At 58.0% G+C, this 18,866-nt stretch overlaps 3 protein-coding genes across 9 annotated transcripts; 1 reads left to right on the forward strand and 2 right to left on the reverse strand.

The window, feature by feature from the left end:
• Positions 1-46: 46 nt before the first annotated feature.
• Positions 47-9,392, reverse strand: EML3 (EMAP like 3). 4 transcript variants are annotated; one of them, XM_027090062.1, is made up of 22 exons: positions 9,068-9,170; positions 8,066-8,237; positions 7,724-7,984; positions 7,512-7,625; positions 6,414-6,481; positions 6,121-6,244; positions 5,734-5,904; positions 5,500-5,569; positions 5,303-5,413; positions 4,965-5,060; positions 4,443-4,598; positions 4,148-4,289; positions 3,580-3,731; positions 3,372-3,497; positions 3,153-3,284; positions 2,634-2,701; positions 1,992-2,080; positions 1,822-1,919; positions 1,615-1,702; positions 988-1,086; positions 574-704; positions 47-487 (listed from the first exon to the last, which is right to left on the reverse strand). In XM_027090062.1, the coding sequence occupies exons 1-22, from the start codon at positions 9,087-9,089 to the stop codon at positions 284-286; spliced, it is 2,694 nt and encodes an 897-aa protein (XP_026945863.1). In that variant the 5' UTR covers positions 9,090-9,170; the 3' UTR covers positions 47-283. The 4 variants fall into 4 exon arrangements, with proteins under 4 accessions (XP_026945863.1, XP_026945865.1, XP_026945866.1 ...); XM_027090064.1 differs by having other exon boundaries at positions 48-487; positions 7,724-7,981; positions 9,068-9,392; XM_027090065.1 differs by lacking the exon at positions 3,153-3,284 and having other exon boundaries at positions 48-487.
• ROM1 (retinal outer segment membrane protein 1) lies at positions 9,374-11,783 on the forward strand. Its single transcript, XM_027090080.1, has 3 exons — positions 9,374-10,516; positions 10,905-11,151; positions 11,266-11,783. Exons 1-3 carry the CDS (start codon positions 9,927-9,929, stop codon positions 11,482-11,484), a joined length of 1,056 nt encoding a protein of 351 aa, XP_026945881.1. The 5' UTR covers positions 9,374-9,926; the 3' UTR covers positions 11,485-11,783.
• Positions 11,784-11,927: 144 nt separating this feature from the next.
• Positions 11,928-17,499, reverse strand: B3GAT3 (beta-1,3-glucuronyltransferase 3). 4 transcript variants are annotated; one of them, XM_027090081.1, is made up of 5 exons: positions 16,294-17,499; positions 14,989-15,163; positions 13,298-13,658; positions 12,838-13,128; positions 11,928-12,436 (listed from the first exon to the last, which is right to left on the reverse strand). In XM_027090081.1, the coding sequence occupies exons 1-5, from the start codon at positions 16,373-16,375 to the stop codon at positions 12,338-12,340; spliced, it is 1,008 nt and encodes a 335-aa protein (XP_026945882.1). In that variant the 5' UTR covers positions 16,376-17,499; the 3' UTR covers positions 11,928-12,337. The 4 variants fall into 4 exon arrangements, with proteins under 4 accessions (XP_026945882.1, XP_026945883.1, XP_026945885.1 ...); XM_027090082.1 differs by having other exon boundaries at positions 14,989-15,722; positions 16,294-16,396; XM_027090084.1 differs by lacking the exon at positions 16,294-17,499 and having other exon boundaries at positions 11,933-12,436; positions 13,298-14,476; positions 14,989-15,102.
• Between the last annotated feature and the right edge of the window lie 1,367 nt (positions 17,500-18,866).

The following is an 18,866-nucleotide window of genomic DNA, read 5'->3' on the forward strand; positions in this document are numbered from 1 at the left end:
ACAAAGGCCCTAGGCGCCCAGCCGCACCCCACAAAAGGACCGGGAGGCGACTTTGCTTTTGGTTTATTGCCCCTCAGCAGGCAGCGGGAGTCAGGGCCCCGGCTGGGGCTGCCCGGCTCAGCCAGCGGGTCTATACAGTGTGTGCAGGGGTGCCGTTCGCCCCCTCCAGGGAAATGCGCTTTTGGGAATGTCTCGAAGTCGAGGACAGGGTCGGCCCCGGTAATGGGGAATTTGGGTGGGGCGGGGCCACGCTGCAGGGCCTGTGGGTCCCGTAGGACAGCGGTCAGACGTCGAGAGAGGAGGCGGGGGACAGGGAGGGGGTTCGAGAGGGCGTTGCAGGCGCCGGCCCCGCGCCCCCAGGGCCCAGCACTCGCCACTGGAAGATGCTGGCGTCCTTGCCGCCCAGCGAGACGAGGTGCGAGTCGTCGTGCGTGAACCGGACGCTGGTCACGTGGCTGCCGTGACCACCGTACACGAGGCTCGGCGCCTGGGCAGGAAGGAAGGTCGGGCTACAGCGGCCGCGGAGCCCTGGGACCCCTCCCGCCCGGCCCCGGAGGCCCCGGGAGGCCTTACCTTGGCGCGGGCGCACGGGTACTGGAAGAGGTGCACTTTGCAGAAGTCGTCGGCCACAGCCACCACGCGCTCGTTGTGGGAGCGGCACAGGGAGTTGATGTCGGTTCCATCCGAGCCGTCAGGCCACACGCCTAGCACAGGGGCCAGCCTCAGCCCAGCCTCCCGGCCGCCACCCACGGTCCAGAGCGGCACCATTTCCGGCGCTCAGGCGGCCCGGCCACCCACCCACCGGCCGCGCGTTCCAGGCAATCCTTCCCGGTCCCGAGGGCCGGCCGGAGGGGCCTCCTGGGCTGGATTTGCCAGTTTCTTGACGCGCACCCCTCTACACCTGTCCAGCATTGCGAGCCCGGGACGGGCTGCACCTTGTCCCCGCACCTCTCCCACAGGGTTCCGCGGCCCTGGGCCCCTGCTCACCGTAGACATGGAAGCCCAGCACGCAGGTGTAGGTGGCCCACTCCCGGTCTCGGCTCTCATAACGATTCCTCAGCAGCTTACAGCCTCCAGCCACGTCCCCTGGGGAGAGGGAGCCCACCCAGCTCAGCTCTCACCCTGCCCTCAGTGGGGAAGATGCCATGGAAGGGTTGGAAAGACTGGCTTGAGGCGGTGGCACGTGATCTGGTCAGGGTGGTAGCCCTCAGCCCAGGGCAACACCCAGCCCCATGTGCTTCCTGAGTTCTCAGCTGAAGTTGTCCTGTTTCTCATCAGTTCCTCCTCCCTTGATAATCAATTCCTCCACACCTGTCCTGAGAAACTTTTCCAAAACAATCTTTTCTTGGTGCATTTTTCAACTCCCCCAAGGCCTTGTGGGAACAAGACATGGTGCAAAACTGTGTGTGTGGTTTTTTTGTCCAAATGACATTTCTCCTATGTGTATAATTCTGACTCCACTTCAAACCCATCTCCACCTCCCTGTCTGACTGCCCCTCCACCTGGAGTTCCCCCACATCTTCTCCTTCATCCCCTCCCAACCAGGAGCCCCCTCACATAAATAAAACCCACCCCTATTACCCTCTCCCCATGCCCTCCCCTACTGTCACTCACAGTAAAGGATCTCATAGTCCCCAGAATTGGACATGATGAAGTTCCCATCCTTGGACCAGTCAAGGTGAGTGATGAAGCTGGAGTGACCCTGGGAGCAAGGGTCAAGAGACTAACAATGTAGCCACCGTTTCCCATCCCCTCACCCTCCTAAAGGACATTAGTTTACCTGCTATGGCAATGCCCCGCCCTCCACCCCAGCTTCCTCACCACACAGCGGCCAAAGCGGCTGGACTTGGCACCATCACTGGAAACGCTATAGATGTAGATCATGTTGTCATGGGAACCGATGGCCAGGTACAACCCATCTACAAAGACAGTCACTCAGAGAGGGAAGGGCCAGGGATGAGTCTAGGTTCCGGGGTGGGGGTGGCTCCCACCTGGGCTGTACCGGACCACTGAGAGCTGCTCATTGCCATCAGTGATGTCGGACACGATCTCTCTGGTCTCTGTGTCCAAAACTAGCCACCTAGAAGGGAGGGGGGTGGAAAGCGGGTGTGAGGATACCTGTCCTGAGCAGGGTAGGGGTTGGCAAGTCAGAGAGCCTCAGAGACACCAAAAGAAAGGCTGTGATGTAGACAGAGAGGTTATCTATCATTGCAGTCTTATGCTGGGAAGTGGGAAGGGGCTATGGGCAGATAAAAGCTGAGGGGCTCCTGATGCCGTCTGAAAGGGAGAACAGGGGCCCAACTACCAGGGCCTTGTGGAGTCTGTTAAGCTTGTCACTTCCCTGTGTTAGTCTCCCCTATGCCCCTCCCATCCCCGCTGCTTCTCTAGCCTGAGCTGCCACCTCCTCCACTCCCAGGCTTGCTTGGAGGGGAGAATGGATGGGGGAGGGTGTGATGACAGCTGCCATAGGAGAGCAGGGGAGACCCTGGCTGCAGGGAAAAGCACTGAGAAGAGGGAGGGTGCAGTTGGGGCTCCTGAGCAGGCAGCGATCACACTCCTCCACCCCCGCCATTACCAGAAACCCTTCCCATACCTCCTGCTTTCCCCTCCCAGGAGTCCTGGCTCCCTCTCACCTCCCTGTGTTCAGTCCTACGGCCACAACTGCCCCACTGGGGTGGAAGTCAGCACAGAGACCAGTCTCCTGGGAGGGGGGAAAGGTGAATTCAAGAAGATGCCTTTCTAGTGAGGGAACTAAGATGGATACCTTGTCATCTTGATAACAATGTCAAAGCCCCCTCCTCTCAAGGATGAGAGGGACAGGAAACCTGGGATGGAGGCAGGGTATCACCGGAGCCTAAGCAGAGGTGCTACTCAAAACACTTAACAACCAGAAGTGACACCCCACAGCTGTGCTGGAGATTAACCGTCAGTTGCTGGATCAAGAGGACGTCTAAGGGCTGGGGGGAGGGCAGTGCTCAGGGGCACTGGAGGCATCAGTACAGAAGAATGAATATTTTACCAGCCAGTACAGCCACACCAGTACAAACGGGCTGCCTCTAGGAGCAAAAGGGAAGGGGGTGTTGGGGAAGGAGTGGTGGCCACAGGAGTCATGGTGGGCGTGACACTGAGGATCCGGGGACACAGAGCTCTACCTTGAGGTCGATGCTCCAGGCCAGCGCATGGCCCTCCCCATCCCACAGGCAGAGCTGCCGGTCATGGCCACAGGTGAGGAAACGGTTCTGGAAGGGATGTGTGCAGAGCCCCCAGAGCTCATCCGTGTGACCCTGCGGCAGAGCGTGCGCTGTCACCTCTGCCCCTCCCCAACAGCCCTTCCCTTCCTGCTCGCTCGAACCCTTGGCGCCCCCCCCAACCTGGATTACAGGGGAGAAGCCCTGGTCCAGATCTCCCCTCAGCAATGCGTTCCTCGTGGTTCCCACCAGCAGCTCAGAGCCAAGCCCCTCTGCAATGGCCCGCACGGCCCCAAAGTGTTCAGGAATCTGCAGAGTGGTGGCAGAAAGTCAGGGGCCCGCTGACCATTCCTCTTCCCTCTCCTTCCCTTGACCCCAGCCCAGCCCTCACCTCAGCTTCCTGGAGGGCCACCAACCCAGGCCCCCACTGGACCAGCCGGCGGTCCCGCCCACCACCACTCAGCACGGTCCCGTCCCGCCGGAGACACAGGGCGAAGATAGAACCCTCGTGAGCGTGCGCCTGGGCCACAATCCCGTAGGTCTCTGTTGGCAAAGTCCTGGGTGGGTCATGCTTTTGGGGTGCAGGGAAGTAGGGAACAGGAGCGGCCGAGGCCGTCACAATAGAGCAATGACTGCCGGGTGCTGAGTGCCTAGTCTGGTCCTCGGCTTCTCCCCAGTTTACAGACTGGACGACCAAGGTTCCGAGAAGTGAGGTAACTTCCTAAGGGCCAGGCAACTAGGGGCGAAACTGGGATTTGAACCCAGGGTCTGGCACACTCCAAAGCCCCAGCCCTCTCTGCCGTGCTGCCCCCTGCCCTCCTAGACTAGCCCCCCAGAGGGCCCCACCCTCGGACAGAGCACGATCAATTCTCAAGGGCAAAGGATGGGAAATCCTCTCCTCTGTTTTCACAGACCGTCTGGGGAACTAGCCTTCCCAGATGCCACCCCCAATCACATACCTTTGGCCCCGCCCCTGCCTGGGGTCCTGGAATCTGAGAGGCTCCGCCCCCACGTGAGAATGTTCCCCTCGGAGTCCCCTGTGAGAATGTCTCCGTCCGGAAGGAGCACAAAGCAGGGGATAAACTTGGGTTTCTTGTATTTCTAGGGGCCAGGCGAGCAGAGAGTAGAGGTCAAAGACGCTACAAGTCTCGGGACAGCTGGGAGTTGGGTAGCGTCAGGGTCTACAGTACTCAGACCAATACTTCCATCGCCACTCTGCCCTCCCCCACCACCCTGCACCCATCCACACCTCACCCCAAAGACACCCTGTTTCCTGGTGAGGGTCCCGTTCCCAGGAACCCCTGCTCCACCACTCCAGTTCCAGAAGTGGACGTGGGATTTCCCGCTGGTGACAATGCAGCTGCTGTCGCGAGGGTTGAAGCCAACGGCCAGGACTGAGTCATTTGTACTCTGAAGGGAAGATACTAGATTCAACCACTCCAAGCCCTGTGCACCTTGGTTCTACCAGACTCTCTTCAACTGGCATCCTGACAACTGGTCTGCAGCAGCCCAGGACCCTCAGGACAACCCTTCCTCCAAGGCCCTGGTCCCCTAAGAGCACTACTGGCAGTCACTCACTAGTGCCTAACACGGTGTCCCTCACGAGGTCAGAACCTCCGTGGTCCCCACTTCACAGCCTCAGAGAGGCTAGGAGGCTTGCTCCAGGGGACCAGGCCAGAAAGGAGGTACACGTACGGGGAAGTCTGGAGCTCTCTGCACTCCACCACTCCCAGCACCTCAACCTCAGCGCCCCACCAGGCCACCAGGATACCTCACCTTGATCTCAGCCAGCTTCGTTCCCCGGCTGCAGTCCCACACAGACAGCATGTGCTCGTTGGAATCATCCACCACACAGAGGAAAGCACCCAGATCCTGAAGATGGGGGACACATCAGAGGGGCCGAGTAAGGCCTGGAGGTCTCAGGATTCATGGTCCAAATTAGGCCAGAGGTGCCACGACAGGCTGAGAGAGCAGAAGGGGCCACACTGTCTCTTAGGAGAACCGGCTGGGTGGGGCTTAGGAAGGCCAGGACTTCTGAGGCTTCCTGGTGAAGTACAAGGAGGGGGTTCCCGGACAGGGAAGATGGGGGCCTCGAGGCGCCAGGGCCAGCTCACCGCAACTGAAAAGGCCAGGGCCCCCACACCCCGCTCGAAGGCCCCCAGTCCGATCTCCTGCAGCTTCAGCAGCGTCTCTGAGTCCCAGACATGAACCACAGGCTGCAGGGGCTGGTGGAAGAGAAGGGGTCAGGGGTGTGAAGGACAGCTGGGCTGGAATTTCATCCTGTCTGCCTGGCGTTTGACTGTGGCCTTACCTTTCCATCCTTATCCACTCCGGCTGTCTGTCCTGAGGCTACACGCACACCATCAGGGTGAACAGCCAGGCTAAGTGGGGGAGGAGACACTCTAGGGAAGGGGGTCGGTGGTCTCTCAAGACCACCCAGGCCACTCTCCTCTCCTGTTCCTCCACACCCACCCAGACCCTCTTCCTGCCAAGCCCACCATCCCCGTGCCTAGAGCTGCCCACTCCCAAGCCCTAGGACCCTCACCATCGAACGCAGTCCGTGTGCCCCCGGTAATGTCTCTGGCCGCCACCTCCAGGACCCCCTGGGCCTCCCCCGGGCCGGTACAGCACCACCACACAGGCGATAAAGTAGACCACCTCCCCAGAGCGCAGTACAAACAGATTAGAGCGGGAGTCACGACCCCGGTACCCGTAACTGGAGTGGGATCATGGTCAAGGAAAGGGTCAGATCAAGGGCACCACGAGGAAAAGGAGAGGAAGACAGAGCTCTGGCTATAGCAGCGCCACTGGCAGAGGATGGAAGCGGAGGATTCAGAGGTCTCACTCTCCTTGCAGACCCAGGAGGTGCAAGGGGGGGGGACATTCCAGGATGGGAAGGGTGGTTCCCATGGGACTGGAAGGGGCAGGATACACCCAGTCAAGGCTGAGGGTCTCCGGGGGTGGGCCGCTGGGCAGCTCCTCGAGGCTGCGGATGCCAGACGGGATGTACATGGTAATGGGGCGGCCGCGAAGGAACATCTTCACTGAGATGCCTTCTACAAAAAAAGAAGGGGGTGTCAATCACGACCCTGTAGCTTCCCTTCCAGGAAAGCCAGAGCAGAACTCAACCCACCATACCTCACAGGTCCCCCAAAATAGCTCCTGGGGCTGCAGCCCAAACCCTAACCCCATCATCCAAGTTCTTCCGGATCCCTCTATACATACCTAAATTATAATTGCTCCTCCGAGATCCAGGACCCCCAGGGCTGGAGAGGGCGTCTTTTCCCCCACGGCTGTTGCGAAGGAAGAAAAGCACATGGATTGGGGTCAGGTCCCAAGACATAATTGTGGAGGGGCAGGACGTAAGAAAGGAGGCTACCCTAGAGATGACAGTCACCTCTGCAGAATTTCAGTTTGCATCGTGTGCATTCAGAGCTCAGGTGGGGACTTTTAGCTCCATTTAAGGCATGAGAAGACTGAGGCTAAAGAGGCTGAGTAAGCCTGTAAGAGGCAGGGTGGGGTGACACTTTCCTCCAGACCACCAGGCCTCTGGCTATTAACCGCTTCATTTTCCCATCTGTAAAATGGGCCTTTAGTGAATCCAGAATGTACATCAGCCCTGCCTTTCAGGGATCTGAGAGGTAAGCAAGAATAGTCCTTCTCTCTCAAGGGGAAAGTGACAGGTGAATTCCAGAGATCACTGTCCTTAGATAATAAGGTGACCATCTCTCTTCAAAGAATAAAAGAGAGGCCAAGGATCGGGCTAGAATGAACACTCAGGCGTCCCGGGGCCTGTACACACTCTGAGACAACTATGCTCAGCCACCAGGATTTCCCCTTGCTCTCTAGAAGTAAAGCTTGGTACGCTGGGGTGTGGGAGGAGGCTGAGACTCTGAGGACCGTCACCATGAAAATCATGGGTGCTTTTGGAAAACCCTCTTGGAATCTTGGAAGGTATGTTGTGATATGGTGGAAACGGCAGGGGAACTGGAGTCAGGAAGAGTGGGGTTGGAATCCTGGCTCTAGCTGTGTGACCCCAGACAAATGACTTACCCTCTCTGAACCTGCTTCTTCACCTGGACAATGATCAGCATGAGACCACCTACCCCCCAAGGATGTCATGGGGACTGAATGAGACGGAGGAGGTCGAGGGTTTAGCACAGTGCCGGGTACACGGCAGGCACCCCAGGAGTACTTGTTCCTTTCTTCCTGTTGGGCAATGAGGTCCCCCCACCCCACCCAGGGAAGTGAGGTGAGGGATGTGAAAAGTCAAGAACCTGAGCCTGGGGTGGGGCGGGCTGGGGGGAGGGGAGCCTCGCCCACCTCTCTGTGCTCCCTGACCGCAGCAACAGGTTGGCCGAGGAAGCTGCCTTCCGGGAGAGTTTCTGGCGAGGCCGCTCTGAGGGGGACGAGGAGGAGGAAGAATTTCTCCGGGGCCTGGTCGAACGGAGCACAGTGAGCAGGTGAAAGTCATTCCCTCGGATCGTGCTCCCCACTCCTCCCTCCCCTCCCAGCCTCTGCCGCAGGACACTCACGTGTCAGTACGCTGTGGGGGCTGCACCAGCCTGAGGAGCCCTGGGGGGCCGGGCGAGCCAGTGCCACTGCTGCTGCTGCCCCCTCCTTCGGACTGGGTCCCACCGGGCTCTTCACCGCCCCCATGCGGGGCCGCGGGCCCGTTGATCAGGCCAGGGGGGCCAGGTGATGACTCCGTCTCCACCTCTGTCTCTGTCTGGGTGCCTCGGCTCACCGAGGAGGGGCTGCGTGTGGGTGGCAGTCCCGGAGGAGCTGCAGGGCTGCTGGGGAGCCAGTGCATCAGCCCGATGCGCCTGGGGCAGGCCCCAGCAAGGGGGAGGAAGAAGGTTTGACAACATGCATACCTGTCCCTTGTAGGGCCTGGTGCGCCAGGGTCCTGCAGGGAGGTGGGAGGCGCCTGCAGCCGCAGCAGGCGAAGAGCTTCTGCCAAGGCTGCCTTTACCAGCTCCATCTCCTTCTCCTGCACCTGAAGCCGCCGGCTCAGGGACTGCAGGGCCTCCTGAGCAGGGCCCTCACCTGGGAAAGGGGCAAGAAGCAGTCAGAATGTACCCACCACCTGGGGAAAGGCTTGAGGGGATTCTCTCTGCCCCCAGCTGTGCATTTGTCCAATAGGACCTGCACCCTTCGAGCAGCTCCAGGCTTGGATGCGCTCCCAGAGGGGAGGAGACGGGTAGTAAAGGATCAAGGGCCTCCTTGTGGCAGGGCAGGCGAGGAACCTGGCAAAGCTCCCTTCCTGCTGCCGTCCCAGCCTCCGCAAAGACAGGGAGTACCATGGAGTACCCGGGGAAAAAATGGAGTACTGGCGAGGAACGTGGGAACCACAGGCTGAAGCGCAGTGCTGGTGAGGGACGACAGGGCCCAGCCCAGAGCAAGCTCAGGTCTCCAGAGAAGGCAGAGAAACTCAGAGGGAGCACCCGGAGAAAAGTGGGGGGGACACAACAGTACAGTCATCCTGAGGACTCAGAGAAGAAGACGACATCTAGAATGACAGGAGAGGGTATGAGTGGAGAGAAGAGTCATAGCGAAGGTCCCAGGGTAACAGTGGGGGTCCGAAGTAAAAAGACCCAAAATCCCAGGAAAAGAGGCCCAGAGTAACACAGGAGGTAAGGAAATTTTCGAGGTGCCCAAAGTAACACGGGAGGTAGGATGACGTTGGGGAAGTCCGAAATGACAGTTGGAGGACCCAAGTAACTAGGGAGAGCGACCTGAGGTACAGTGGAGGATGCTCAGAGCCCCCGGAGCCGAGGAGCACGCGGGGACGCCCCGAACAGCCGTCGGGCAATGGCAGCGCCCGACCGGCCGGCGCTCCGGGAAGGGGCACGCCGCCCGCCCCGCCCCGTACTCACCGGGCCCCCCGGCCCCGTCCATCCGGCCCCCGGCTTGCTCCGAGCGGCGGCGGCGGAGGAGGAGGCGTCTAAGCCGCCGGGGCCATGGCCAGAGAGAGGGGAAGGGGAAGCACCCCGGGGCGCGCGCGCAAGGGAGCCGAGCCACCCCCCGGGGGCGCTGTCGGGCGCGGGGAAAGGGCCTGGAGGGGGCGCTGTGGGGCGGGGGCCGCAGGCTCCGGGGCCCGCCGGGGCCTCGGACTCTCCCGGGACCGCTCTTGGCTCCCGGGGGTGGGGTGGCGGGGCCGTCCTGGGCCCCAGCGCCGCAGCACAAACAGGCGCCGGACGCGAGGCCGCCAGGAAGCGCGGGAGGTGGGGGGGCGGGACGAGGGGGGGGGCCGGGCCGCCTGGTAACCCCTCCCTGTCCGGGCCTCGCAGCTCGCTTCGGGGGCGGGGCCAACCCGTTGACCCCCGGCCCCCTCCGGCCACCGCCCTCCAGGCCCTTCCGGGATCCTGGCCCTCGGACTCCCTGGGGACCTGGGAAGGAGCGCGGGCCGTGAGGTCTCCCGCCCCCAGCCCCTAGCCTGTCGAGGCAGAACCGACCAGCCCCTCCCCGCTTCCGCGAAGGGACAGGGGCGGGGTCACGAAATAGGCCTTTTGCCCGGGGGCGGGGCTTTTCCTAAGGGGCAAGGCCAAGGCATCCCGAATTGGGACTGGCAGGGGACAGGGCAGAGGGTTATTAAGGCTGTGGCGGGAGGATGCCCAGGGTATTGGGGTCAGGGTGGCATTAGCCCAGCTCAAGCCAGGCTGGGCTGACGCAGCATCCTGCCGCGGCCAACCCCTGTCCCTGACAGCTCTGCTGTCCCTTGGGCAGAGATGGGAGATGGCGCCGGTGCTGCCCCTGGTGCTGCCCCTCCAGCCCCGCATCCGTCTGGCGCAGGGCCTCTGGCTCCTCTCCTGGCTGCTGGCGGTGGTCGGTGGCCTCACCCTCCTCTGTAGCGGGCATCTCCTGGTCCAGCTGTGGCACCTTGGCACCTTCTTGGCTCCCTCCTGCCCGGTCGCTGCCCTGCCCCAGGTTGCCTTGGCAGCCAGTGCAGTGGCTCTGGGCACAGGACTGGTGGGTTCAGGAGCCAGCAGGGCCAGTCTGGATGCAGCTCAATACCCTCCCTGGCGAGGGGTCCTGGGCCCGCTGCTGGTGGCTGGCACAGCTGGTGGCGGGGGGCTCCTGGTTCTTGCCCTGGGGCTAGCCCTGGCTTTGCCTGGGACTCTGGACACAGGACTGGAGGAGGGCCTGGGGACTGCCTTGGCTAACTACAAGGACACAGAGGTCCCCGGACGCTGTCAAGCCAAACGGCTGTTGGACGAGCTGCAGCTGAGGCACCACTGCTGCGGGCGCCATGGGTACAAGGATTGGTTTGGGATCCAGTGGGTCAGCAACCGTTACCTGGATCCCAATGACCAGGATGTGGCTGAGTGAGTGATTTGCTTCTCCTCCTCCCTCTTCCTTCTTCTCCTCCTCTTCCTCCTTCCTTGAAACCCCACCTCACCCAGACAGGCAATGAGTAGAGTCTAGTGACTGAGAGAATGGAGCACAGCTCTGCCATGTTTTAGCTGTGTGACCCAGGGCATGTTACCAAACTGCTCTGGGCCCATTTGCTTGTCTGTAAACTGGAGATGATAAAAGTCCCACTTTACAGAGTTGTCGTAAGGATAAATGAATTATGTATGCATGCCTGGCACATAGTAAAGCAGTCAGTACATGTCTCACTTGTCTTTTCCCTTCTCAACTCCTGTGCCCTGCAGCTTCTCCCCCAGGCCTCTATCTCCAGACATCCTAACACCCCTGCCCCTCCCTTTGCAGCCGGATCCAGAGCAATGTGGAAGGCCTATATCTGATTGATGGGGTCCCTTTCTCCTGCTGTAATCCCCACTCACCCAGACCTTGCCTGCAAAGCCAGCTCTCAGACCCCCACGCCCACCCCCTCTTTGATCCCCGACAGCCCAACCTAAACCTCTGGGCCCAAGGATGCCATGAGGTGCTGCTGGGGCACCTGCAGGGGCTGGCGAGCACACTGGGCAACATGCTGGCTGTTACCTTCCTGCTGCAGGTGAGTCAGCAAAGTGTTTGAGGCCTCCTCTGGGCCTCCTCACCGCCTCCAACCCAGGGGCCCCTGAAACTGCTGTGACCCTCATTGACCTCTTGCCCCTTGCTTTCCCCACAGACTCTGGTACTCTTGGGCCTGCGGTACCTGCAAACGGCATTGGAGGGGCTCGGAGGAGTCATCGATGGGGAGGGAGAGGCCCAGGGCTATCTCTTTCCTGCTGGGCTGAAAGACATGCTGAAAACAGCGTGGCTACAGGGAGGGGTGGCCCGCAGGCCAGCACCTGAGGAGGCCCCACCAGAAGAGGAACCTCCCAAGGAGGGTCTACCTGAGGCCTAGTGGCCTGGAGCTTGGGGTGGGGATGAGGGGTGGGGGGAAGGGGAGAGATGGACAAGCCTGGAAACCTCACAACTCCTTATAGGCTCCAGGTGGGGGAGGAGGGATCTCTGGGATTAGAGGGTTAAGGATAGTCAGTGAGCTGGACTGGGGTAAGAGAGAAAACCAGGTGTCCTAGGGCCTAGCCCATGGCCAGAACCACCAGGGAAGAACAGAAAAAAAACCAGGGTGGTGGGAAAGTGACATGGGAAGGACTGGAGGCTGCTTCTGGTACACAGACTCAATAAAGCTTTTGGACTGAAGCCACTGATCTTTCTCTTCAAGGGGGTGGGGGCCCTGAGAGAACTGATTTCCGTCTGATGGAGAAGCCAGGACTCCAGGGGTTTGACCTGGTAAGGATCAAATGCAAGAACCTGACATGGGAAGTGAAGGAAAACAGAAGCCCCTCCAAGTTGAGAGTTTTTATTCTGGAGGTTGGGGCGGGGGGGGGGGGGTCAGCATGCTCAGGTGGGGAGGGTCCAGCCCAGCTCCTCCAGCCCCCCAGTGCATGCCCAGCCCCAATAAGTTACCCAGTCACTCAGCCGCCCTCCCGCCCGAGACACTCTGTTTTCTGCTCCGCCCCAGACAAGCCCATCTGGCTCAACACAAGGGCTGCTTGTCCCTAGCCTGTGAGCAGTGCCACAAGGCAAGCTGGGGGAGGGGAGAAGCAGCTGGGCCACGCCCTGGGGTTGAAGGGGCAGAGGGGCTGCCCCTGGCTCTGAGGGCTCAGGACTTGGAAAACCACATCCTGGGCAGGCCAGGGATCCAGTCCCACAGATCTGTGTCTGATGAGGTGGTGGGCAGTGGAGGGCCGCCATCACACCTCGACAGCTGGGTCTGAGCCTCGGCCCTGCCGCTGCAGCTGCTCCTCCTGCTTCGTTTTGGGCTTCTCTGTCCGCGTATGCCACACCAGAACCTGTCCCGAGAGCTTTCAGTTAGAGCCGGGCCCAGCCACAGCCAAGCCTCTGGGGCACGCAGTGTAGAACGGATTCTCCAACCCCCTCGACACACACTGGGTTGGCTGCCAAGTATGACGGGTGGGTGGGGGGAGCCTTTAGTGCCTCTAAAATGGGGCTTAATCCCTTACCCTCTCTGTGTCACACGGGTGCCAGGAGACACAGTGGCAGGAAGACCACTTTCCTTCCCTGCCTCCCAGCTTCCCCTTCAGGAGAGCAAGCAAGGTTGAATCTGAGCCCTGGAGGGTCTCTCCTGGTTCAAACACCCATCCTTGATCCTACTCCCCAGGGCCTCATTCCACTTCTCCCATCACCCGTCCATCCCACAGTCAGATTTCCGTGCCCACCTCCATCCCCTTACCCGAGTGCAGTTGGCAGCCCGTGGCTCCAGGTCCTTGGGATCGACAAGGTGGCTCAGGAGGCTGCTCTCCAGGTGGCCCCGAGGAGCAGTAGCATCAAACCGGGCATTGGGTTTCGCCAACAGCAGGGGCAGGGAGACGGCAAATCCCGCCATATCCAGTGGGAAGGGCCTATTGGGCTCCCACGCGGTGTGGAAGCCCACGACCCGGCCATCCTGTACGCGAGGGCCCTCGAATCGCAGGCCGCCCACCAGCCCCACTGGCCACACTGAGACGCCACGGGTCCAGCGCATCTACCGGAAGTCAGGAAAGAAGAACCAGACAGGAGGTGGCCCAGAGGAACGGGAGCAGCGGGAAGGACCACTTGAGTCACTCTGCCCCACCGCTCCCCACTCCTCACCTAGGGAAAAAGATGAAGCGGGCCCACCTGGCCTGTTTCCCCAGCCCCATCTCAGTGCTCACCTCCTCAAAGAGTTCCCGGCTGTAGGTGTTGTCATCATCAGCAAAGTACACGACTCCCCGGGTGCCTGGTGGGGGTGGATCCTTCTCTCCCGCCACAGCACCCCCTCTGCTCCGGAGCCAGTCCAGGGCCCTGTTCCGTTGCTCAACACCTCGGGGCCGAACCCAGCCTGGCTCGCCCTCCCGGAGTCGCTGGGCCTTGGGGGTGAGGACCGCCAGGTGTGTGAAGAGGAGGCCAGAGGCAGCCAGCAGCCCCGAGACCAACGGGGTGGGGCCCTCAGCATCCTCTACCAGCAGCCAGTGCAGCCGGGGCACCAGGCTTAGGGTCTGGGACAGCCGCACCAGCTCTGCCTTCTGCACCAGCCTGCAGGGGGAAAGATGCAGGAGGGAAAGGGGTAGGCACCATTTGCCCACTCCAGAGGGTACATATGGCTTCTCCTGGGCCACTCCTAGCACCGCCCACCCTCCCCGCCCCCCGTGACCTTTCCCCGACCAGCACCCAAATGCCCTGTTCTTTTCTTTGTCTTGTTTTGTTTTTTGACCCAGCCACTCAGCTTGCAGGATCTTAGTTCCCTGACCAGGGATGGAACCCATGCCCACTGCAGTGGAAGCGCTGAGTCCTAACCACTGGACCGCCAGGGAATTGATTCACCTGCCCTGTTCTTAATGTCCATGTCTGTCACTCACCTCAACCCCAGGGCTCTGACTATAAATTAAGGGCACAGTCTTTGAAATCAGATCTGGGTTTGAACGCCAGTTTTGTAACTTACTAGGTGAGATATCTGGGGAAATGGCTCCATCTCCCCAAGGCTCAGTTTCCTTTAAATAACTTTAAAATAACAGTACTTTATAACAATGTTGTTTTAAAGATTAAATAAGATCATGATTTTTTAGAATACCAGTAGGACCATGTTCTTTGCCGCCTATGCTTGGATTTCCAGGTAGAAGAGTTTAGAGGAGCCCTTTGGCTCATTCCTTTTCAGGGGACGAAGATTTATCCGAGTTTAGACAAGAAACTGGGAAGGTAGGGGCCCAGTCTCTTGCAGGCTTCTTTACCCTTCAGATGGGCCTGCCCGCCCCAGGCTTGATGGTGTGTGTAGGGAGGTGGAGAGGGTCTAGAGATGCCCTGGCGTAGGTGGGTCAGCCATCTGATTCCAGGCAGATGTCAGCAAGCCCTTTTGGCTACAGATTCAAAACCACATTTCCCAGTTGGTTTGTGTCACCAATAACGCTACGTTTTATTAAAAAAAAAAAAAAAGGAACACACTTAGCACAGTGTGGGGCAGAGAGTAAACACACTGCAAATAATAGCTGGTGTAACTATTTCTAGACCCCCGTATGACCTCAGGGCCAAGTCCTTTTCTACTTCGATTTAGTCAAGGGCTTCCCAAACTTTCTCACCAAAGGCTCCCTAAGGAGAGTGAACTCACTGGCAAGTTCAGAATTTCTTTGCAACTTTATTGTTCTATCTTAAAACTTCTCAGGAATATTGTATTCTACTTCACAGCACATCCCTGTCTATTTTAATAGAAAAACATTTTCCCACAAATCTTAGAGTAATGATGTGGTTCATTTAGCCTGTCATTTGTCATGCCTTAGCTTGAGGAACATCCCCTGGCCCAGCGCCTCCCGAAACTCATCATCGACCCCAGCCTCTTGGTCCATGCAGATGTTGGGTGCATCACAGCCCATACCTGGCATAGGTGGGGGTAACAACATAGATAGTAGGCAGAGCCTCAGGTTCAGGGGGCTGGGCGGGGGCAGGGGGTGGACGGCGGAGATCGGCTTGCAGCTGGGAAATCCTCAGATCCTTCTGCCGAAGCTGCTCTGCTGCTGCCCGCAGGGGAGAGAGGCAGTCACATGGCTGGCCTGGTCCCAGGAAGCAGGGATGGGGGCAGAGAACCACAGTATGTTCAGCATCCCAAAGGGCCATAACCTTCTGTTCAACTAGCCAGTGCAGGGCTCTCTTTACAACTTCTCTAACAGCTTTTCTATGCCTTGGGTGGTGGGGAGCTCACTGCCTCAATTAGCAGCCCCTCTCCGACTTTACCAATTCCATCCATTACAGTTTTCATTTGGCTATTGAGCTGATTACCTGCCTCCATCCTTTCTACCTTCTGGTCCTAATTCTGCCTTCTGGAACCATAAAGAACAAGTTGATCTCCTAAAACAGGACAGTCTTTCAAATACCTGAGGATCATGCAGTGGCCCAGTCTCTAAATCCCCGCATAAGAGGCAGGGTTCAATCTGTTCCACTGGCTGTGTGACCAAAGACTCATTAAATTCATTGATTCCATCATTGGATAAATATTTATTGAATGCTCCTCCTGGGAGGCACTGCCTTAGGTGCCCGGGATGCAGCTTAGGAAAGCAAACAGACATGGTCCCTGCCCTCATGGAGGTTTCAGTTTAGTGGAGGAGCTGGACACTAAGCAAAGAAACAAATTAATAAAATTATTAGAAACCGTGGTAAGGGCCATGAAGGAAACAAATAGGATAGAGACTTAAAGAGAATCCAGATTGAGAAGAGGTACTTTAGCTAAGGTGGTCAAGGAAGGCCTGTGAGGCGGTGACATGTGAGCTGAAACCTGAAGGATGAGAGAGGGAGCTGGGAAAGAGCTGGGCGAAGAGCACCACAGGCAGCGGGGACAGGTTAAGTGCTTGGAAGCAATGAGTGTGGGGTTTTCAAGAAACTGTCATGAAGCCAGTGTGGCCGGAGCAGAGCGAGCGAGAGGGTTAGGAAATGGGGTTAGAGAGGCAGACCAAGGCAGAATCATGCGGGGCCTTGCAGGCTCTGGGAAGGAGTCTGATTTCACCCGAGGTGCGGCGGGCAGCCGCGGTGCGTTCTAGAGAGGGGAGTGCGCCCGGCGGCCTTAGAGGGCTGTAGAAGGGCCGAGCCGGATGAATGGGGTCTGCGCGGGGGTTCATCCCCAGGGCGGGACGCTCGGCGACGGGTGCCCGAGGGCCGACCCGCCGCGCCCCCGCCCCGCCCCGCTCACCGAGCTGCACCAGCGCGTAGAGGAGGCCGGCGATCGACACCAGGAAGTAGGCGAGGAACACGTTCTTCAGCTTCAGCTTCATGGCCGCGCCACCGCCGGCGCCTGGGCAGGCGGGGTCCTGCAGGCACGAAGTTCCCCGCCCCCAGCCCGCCAGCCTGCAAGCCCCGCCCCTGAAGCGGCCCCGCCCCTTGACCCGCCCTCCTCACCCTCCTCTCGACCTGCTCCCAGGAGCTGGAGCTGGCAGTAAACGTCGCGGCCCACTTCCGGTCAGTCTGCACACTCCCTCCCTCCGGGTTAATTTCCGCTCCCACCGCCTAGTTCTGGGAACCACGGTAGTGGGTGACGTCATATCCGGCGTATCAAGCGCGCGCGGCCGGCGGTCAAAAGCCAGGTAGGGTACTTGGGAGTGGCTTTGGGACCCTCCCCTTGATCTCTAGTCCCTCTGCGCAGATTTTCTCCTTATAGTCATTCATTCATCCATCAGTCACTGCAGGTAGTAACAGTACCTCAGTACATACTTGTTACATGAATGAGTGAAATCTAGGGCCTATCATGTACCAAGCCTGTGCCCTGGGTGTCTCATACAATCCTCACTATAATCCTTTGATTATAATTTTAATACAATTTAGGATATTAAAACTCTAAAGATTGATGTTGCAGAATTTTGATATTTAACAAGGTACTCTTGGCAAAAATGCAAAAAATACATAGTAATCTAATAAATTAAACCAAAAAATAGTAAAGGGGTATTTTTGATATTTCATTAATTAATCAACCTCTCATATTCTAATATTTCTTGGATTTTTTTTTTGAATTTCTAGTATGACTTGGAATCAGGTCCCTTTCTGGGATGAAGAGTTTATATCCATAGTGTTTTTCCAGCACATCTGGCAGTAGTTCAGGAGCAAACTGCTCTTCTTCAGGGTTGTCACAGTATCTTGGTCCACTTTTGTGTGAGAGATAGGTATTGTCCCCATTTTACAGATAAGTAACTAAAATTGCGCCAAATCATGTAATTCCCATCGTACAATTTTCTATGTCCCTTCTAGATACCTGACTCCAGGAGCTGTACTGTCTCCTTTGACCCACACTGAAACAGGTGACAGAAGGGGTGGGGGTAAAATGTCAAGGCAATGAGCTATCTCCCAGAGAATTAACTGGAAATTTCTCTTTTTAAAATAAATTTATTTATTTGTTTACTTTTGGCTGCACTGGGTCTTCGTTGCTGCTCGTAGGCTTTCTCTATTTGCGGCCAGCGGGGGCTACTCTTCATTGCGGCGCGTGGGCTTCTCATTGCAGTGGCTTCTCTCGTTGTGGAGCATGGGCTCTAGGCACGTGGGCTTCAGTAGTTGTGGCACGTGGGCTCAGTAGTTGTGGCTCACAGGCTCTAGAGTGCAGGCTCAGTAGTTGTGGCTCACGGGCTTAGCTGCTCCGCGGCATGTGGGATCTTCCCAGACCAGGGCTCGAACCCATATCCCCTGCATTGGCAGGCGGATTCTTAACCACTGCACCACCCAGGAAGCCCCTGGAAATATTTCTTGAGCTGAGGAATTCCAGAAACACAACCCCTAACTCCTCACAGGCATAAACCATCCTGAGCAGTAATTTTTCCAAACAAAACCTAGTTTCTTGTTAAAATAATCTCTAAGACTTGTGGTCAGTCTACAAAATGGAGGAAACTATTTCCTGTCACTAAAACAATGGGAAATTTTTAAAAATGCTGCTAGCTAAAGAGAAGCAGTCTTTAGTATGAGAACATCTGACATATAGCTATTTCTATTCAAGAGGGACCCCATTAGCTCTGGTCACCACTATTAACTAGGCCTACCAAAATCTGATGACCTTGCTGGGCTCCTCTATGAAAATACTGGCATCAGGGACTTCCTTGTGGCGCAGTGGTTAAGAGTCCGCCTGCCAGGGGCTTCCCTGGTGGTGCAGTGGTTGAGAGTCCGCCTGCCGATGCAGGGGACACAGGTTCGTGCCCCGGTCCAGGAAGATCTCATGTGCCGCGGAGTGGCTGGGCCCGTGAGCCATGGCCGCTGAGCCTGCGCGTCTGGAGCCTGTGCTCCACAACGGGAGAGGCCACAACAGCAACAGGCCTGTGTACCACAAAAAAAAAAAAAAAAAGAATCCGCCTGCCAATGCAGGGGACATGGGTTCCAGCCCTGGTCCGGGAAGATCCCACATGCCACGGAGCAACTAAGCCCGTGCGCAACTACTGAGCCTGCGCTCTAGAGCCTGTGAGCCACAACTACAGAGCCCACGTACCACAACTACTGAAGTCCATGCGCCTAGAGCCCATGCTCCGCCACAAAGAGAAGCCACCACAATGAGAAGCCCGCGCACCACAACAAAGAGTAGCCCCCACTCGCTGCAACTAGAGAAAGCCCGCGTGCAGCAACGAGGACCCAATGCAGCCAAAAATAAATTAATTAAAAAAAAAATTGGCATCAAGCAAGCTGAAGGAGGCTTGCACTCACTCATTTTGCTCAACCAATGAGGCTTATGCTGAAGCTAAATGAAAATGTCAGGTCCTCGGGCTTTTAGGGGTCTGTGGTTCAGGCCAGAACTGG

This window comes from Aethalodelphis obliquidens, unplaced genomic scaffold (assembly GCF_003676395.1).
Source record: "Aethalodelphis obliquidens isolate GAN/ISIS:26980383/991018 unplaced genomic scaffold, ASM367639v1 scaffold69, whole genome shotgun sequence".
Classification (NCBI taxonomy): domain Eukaryota; kingdom Metazoa; phylum Chordata; class Mammalia; order Artiodactyla; family Delphinidae; genus Aethalodelphis; species Aethalodelphis obliquidens.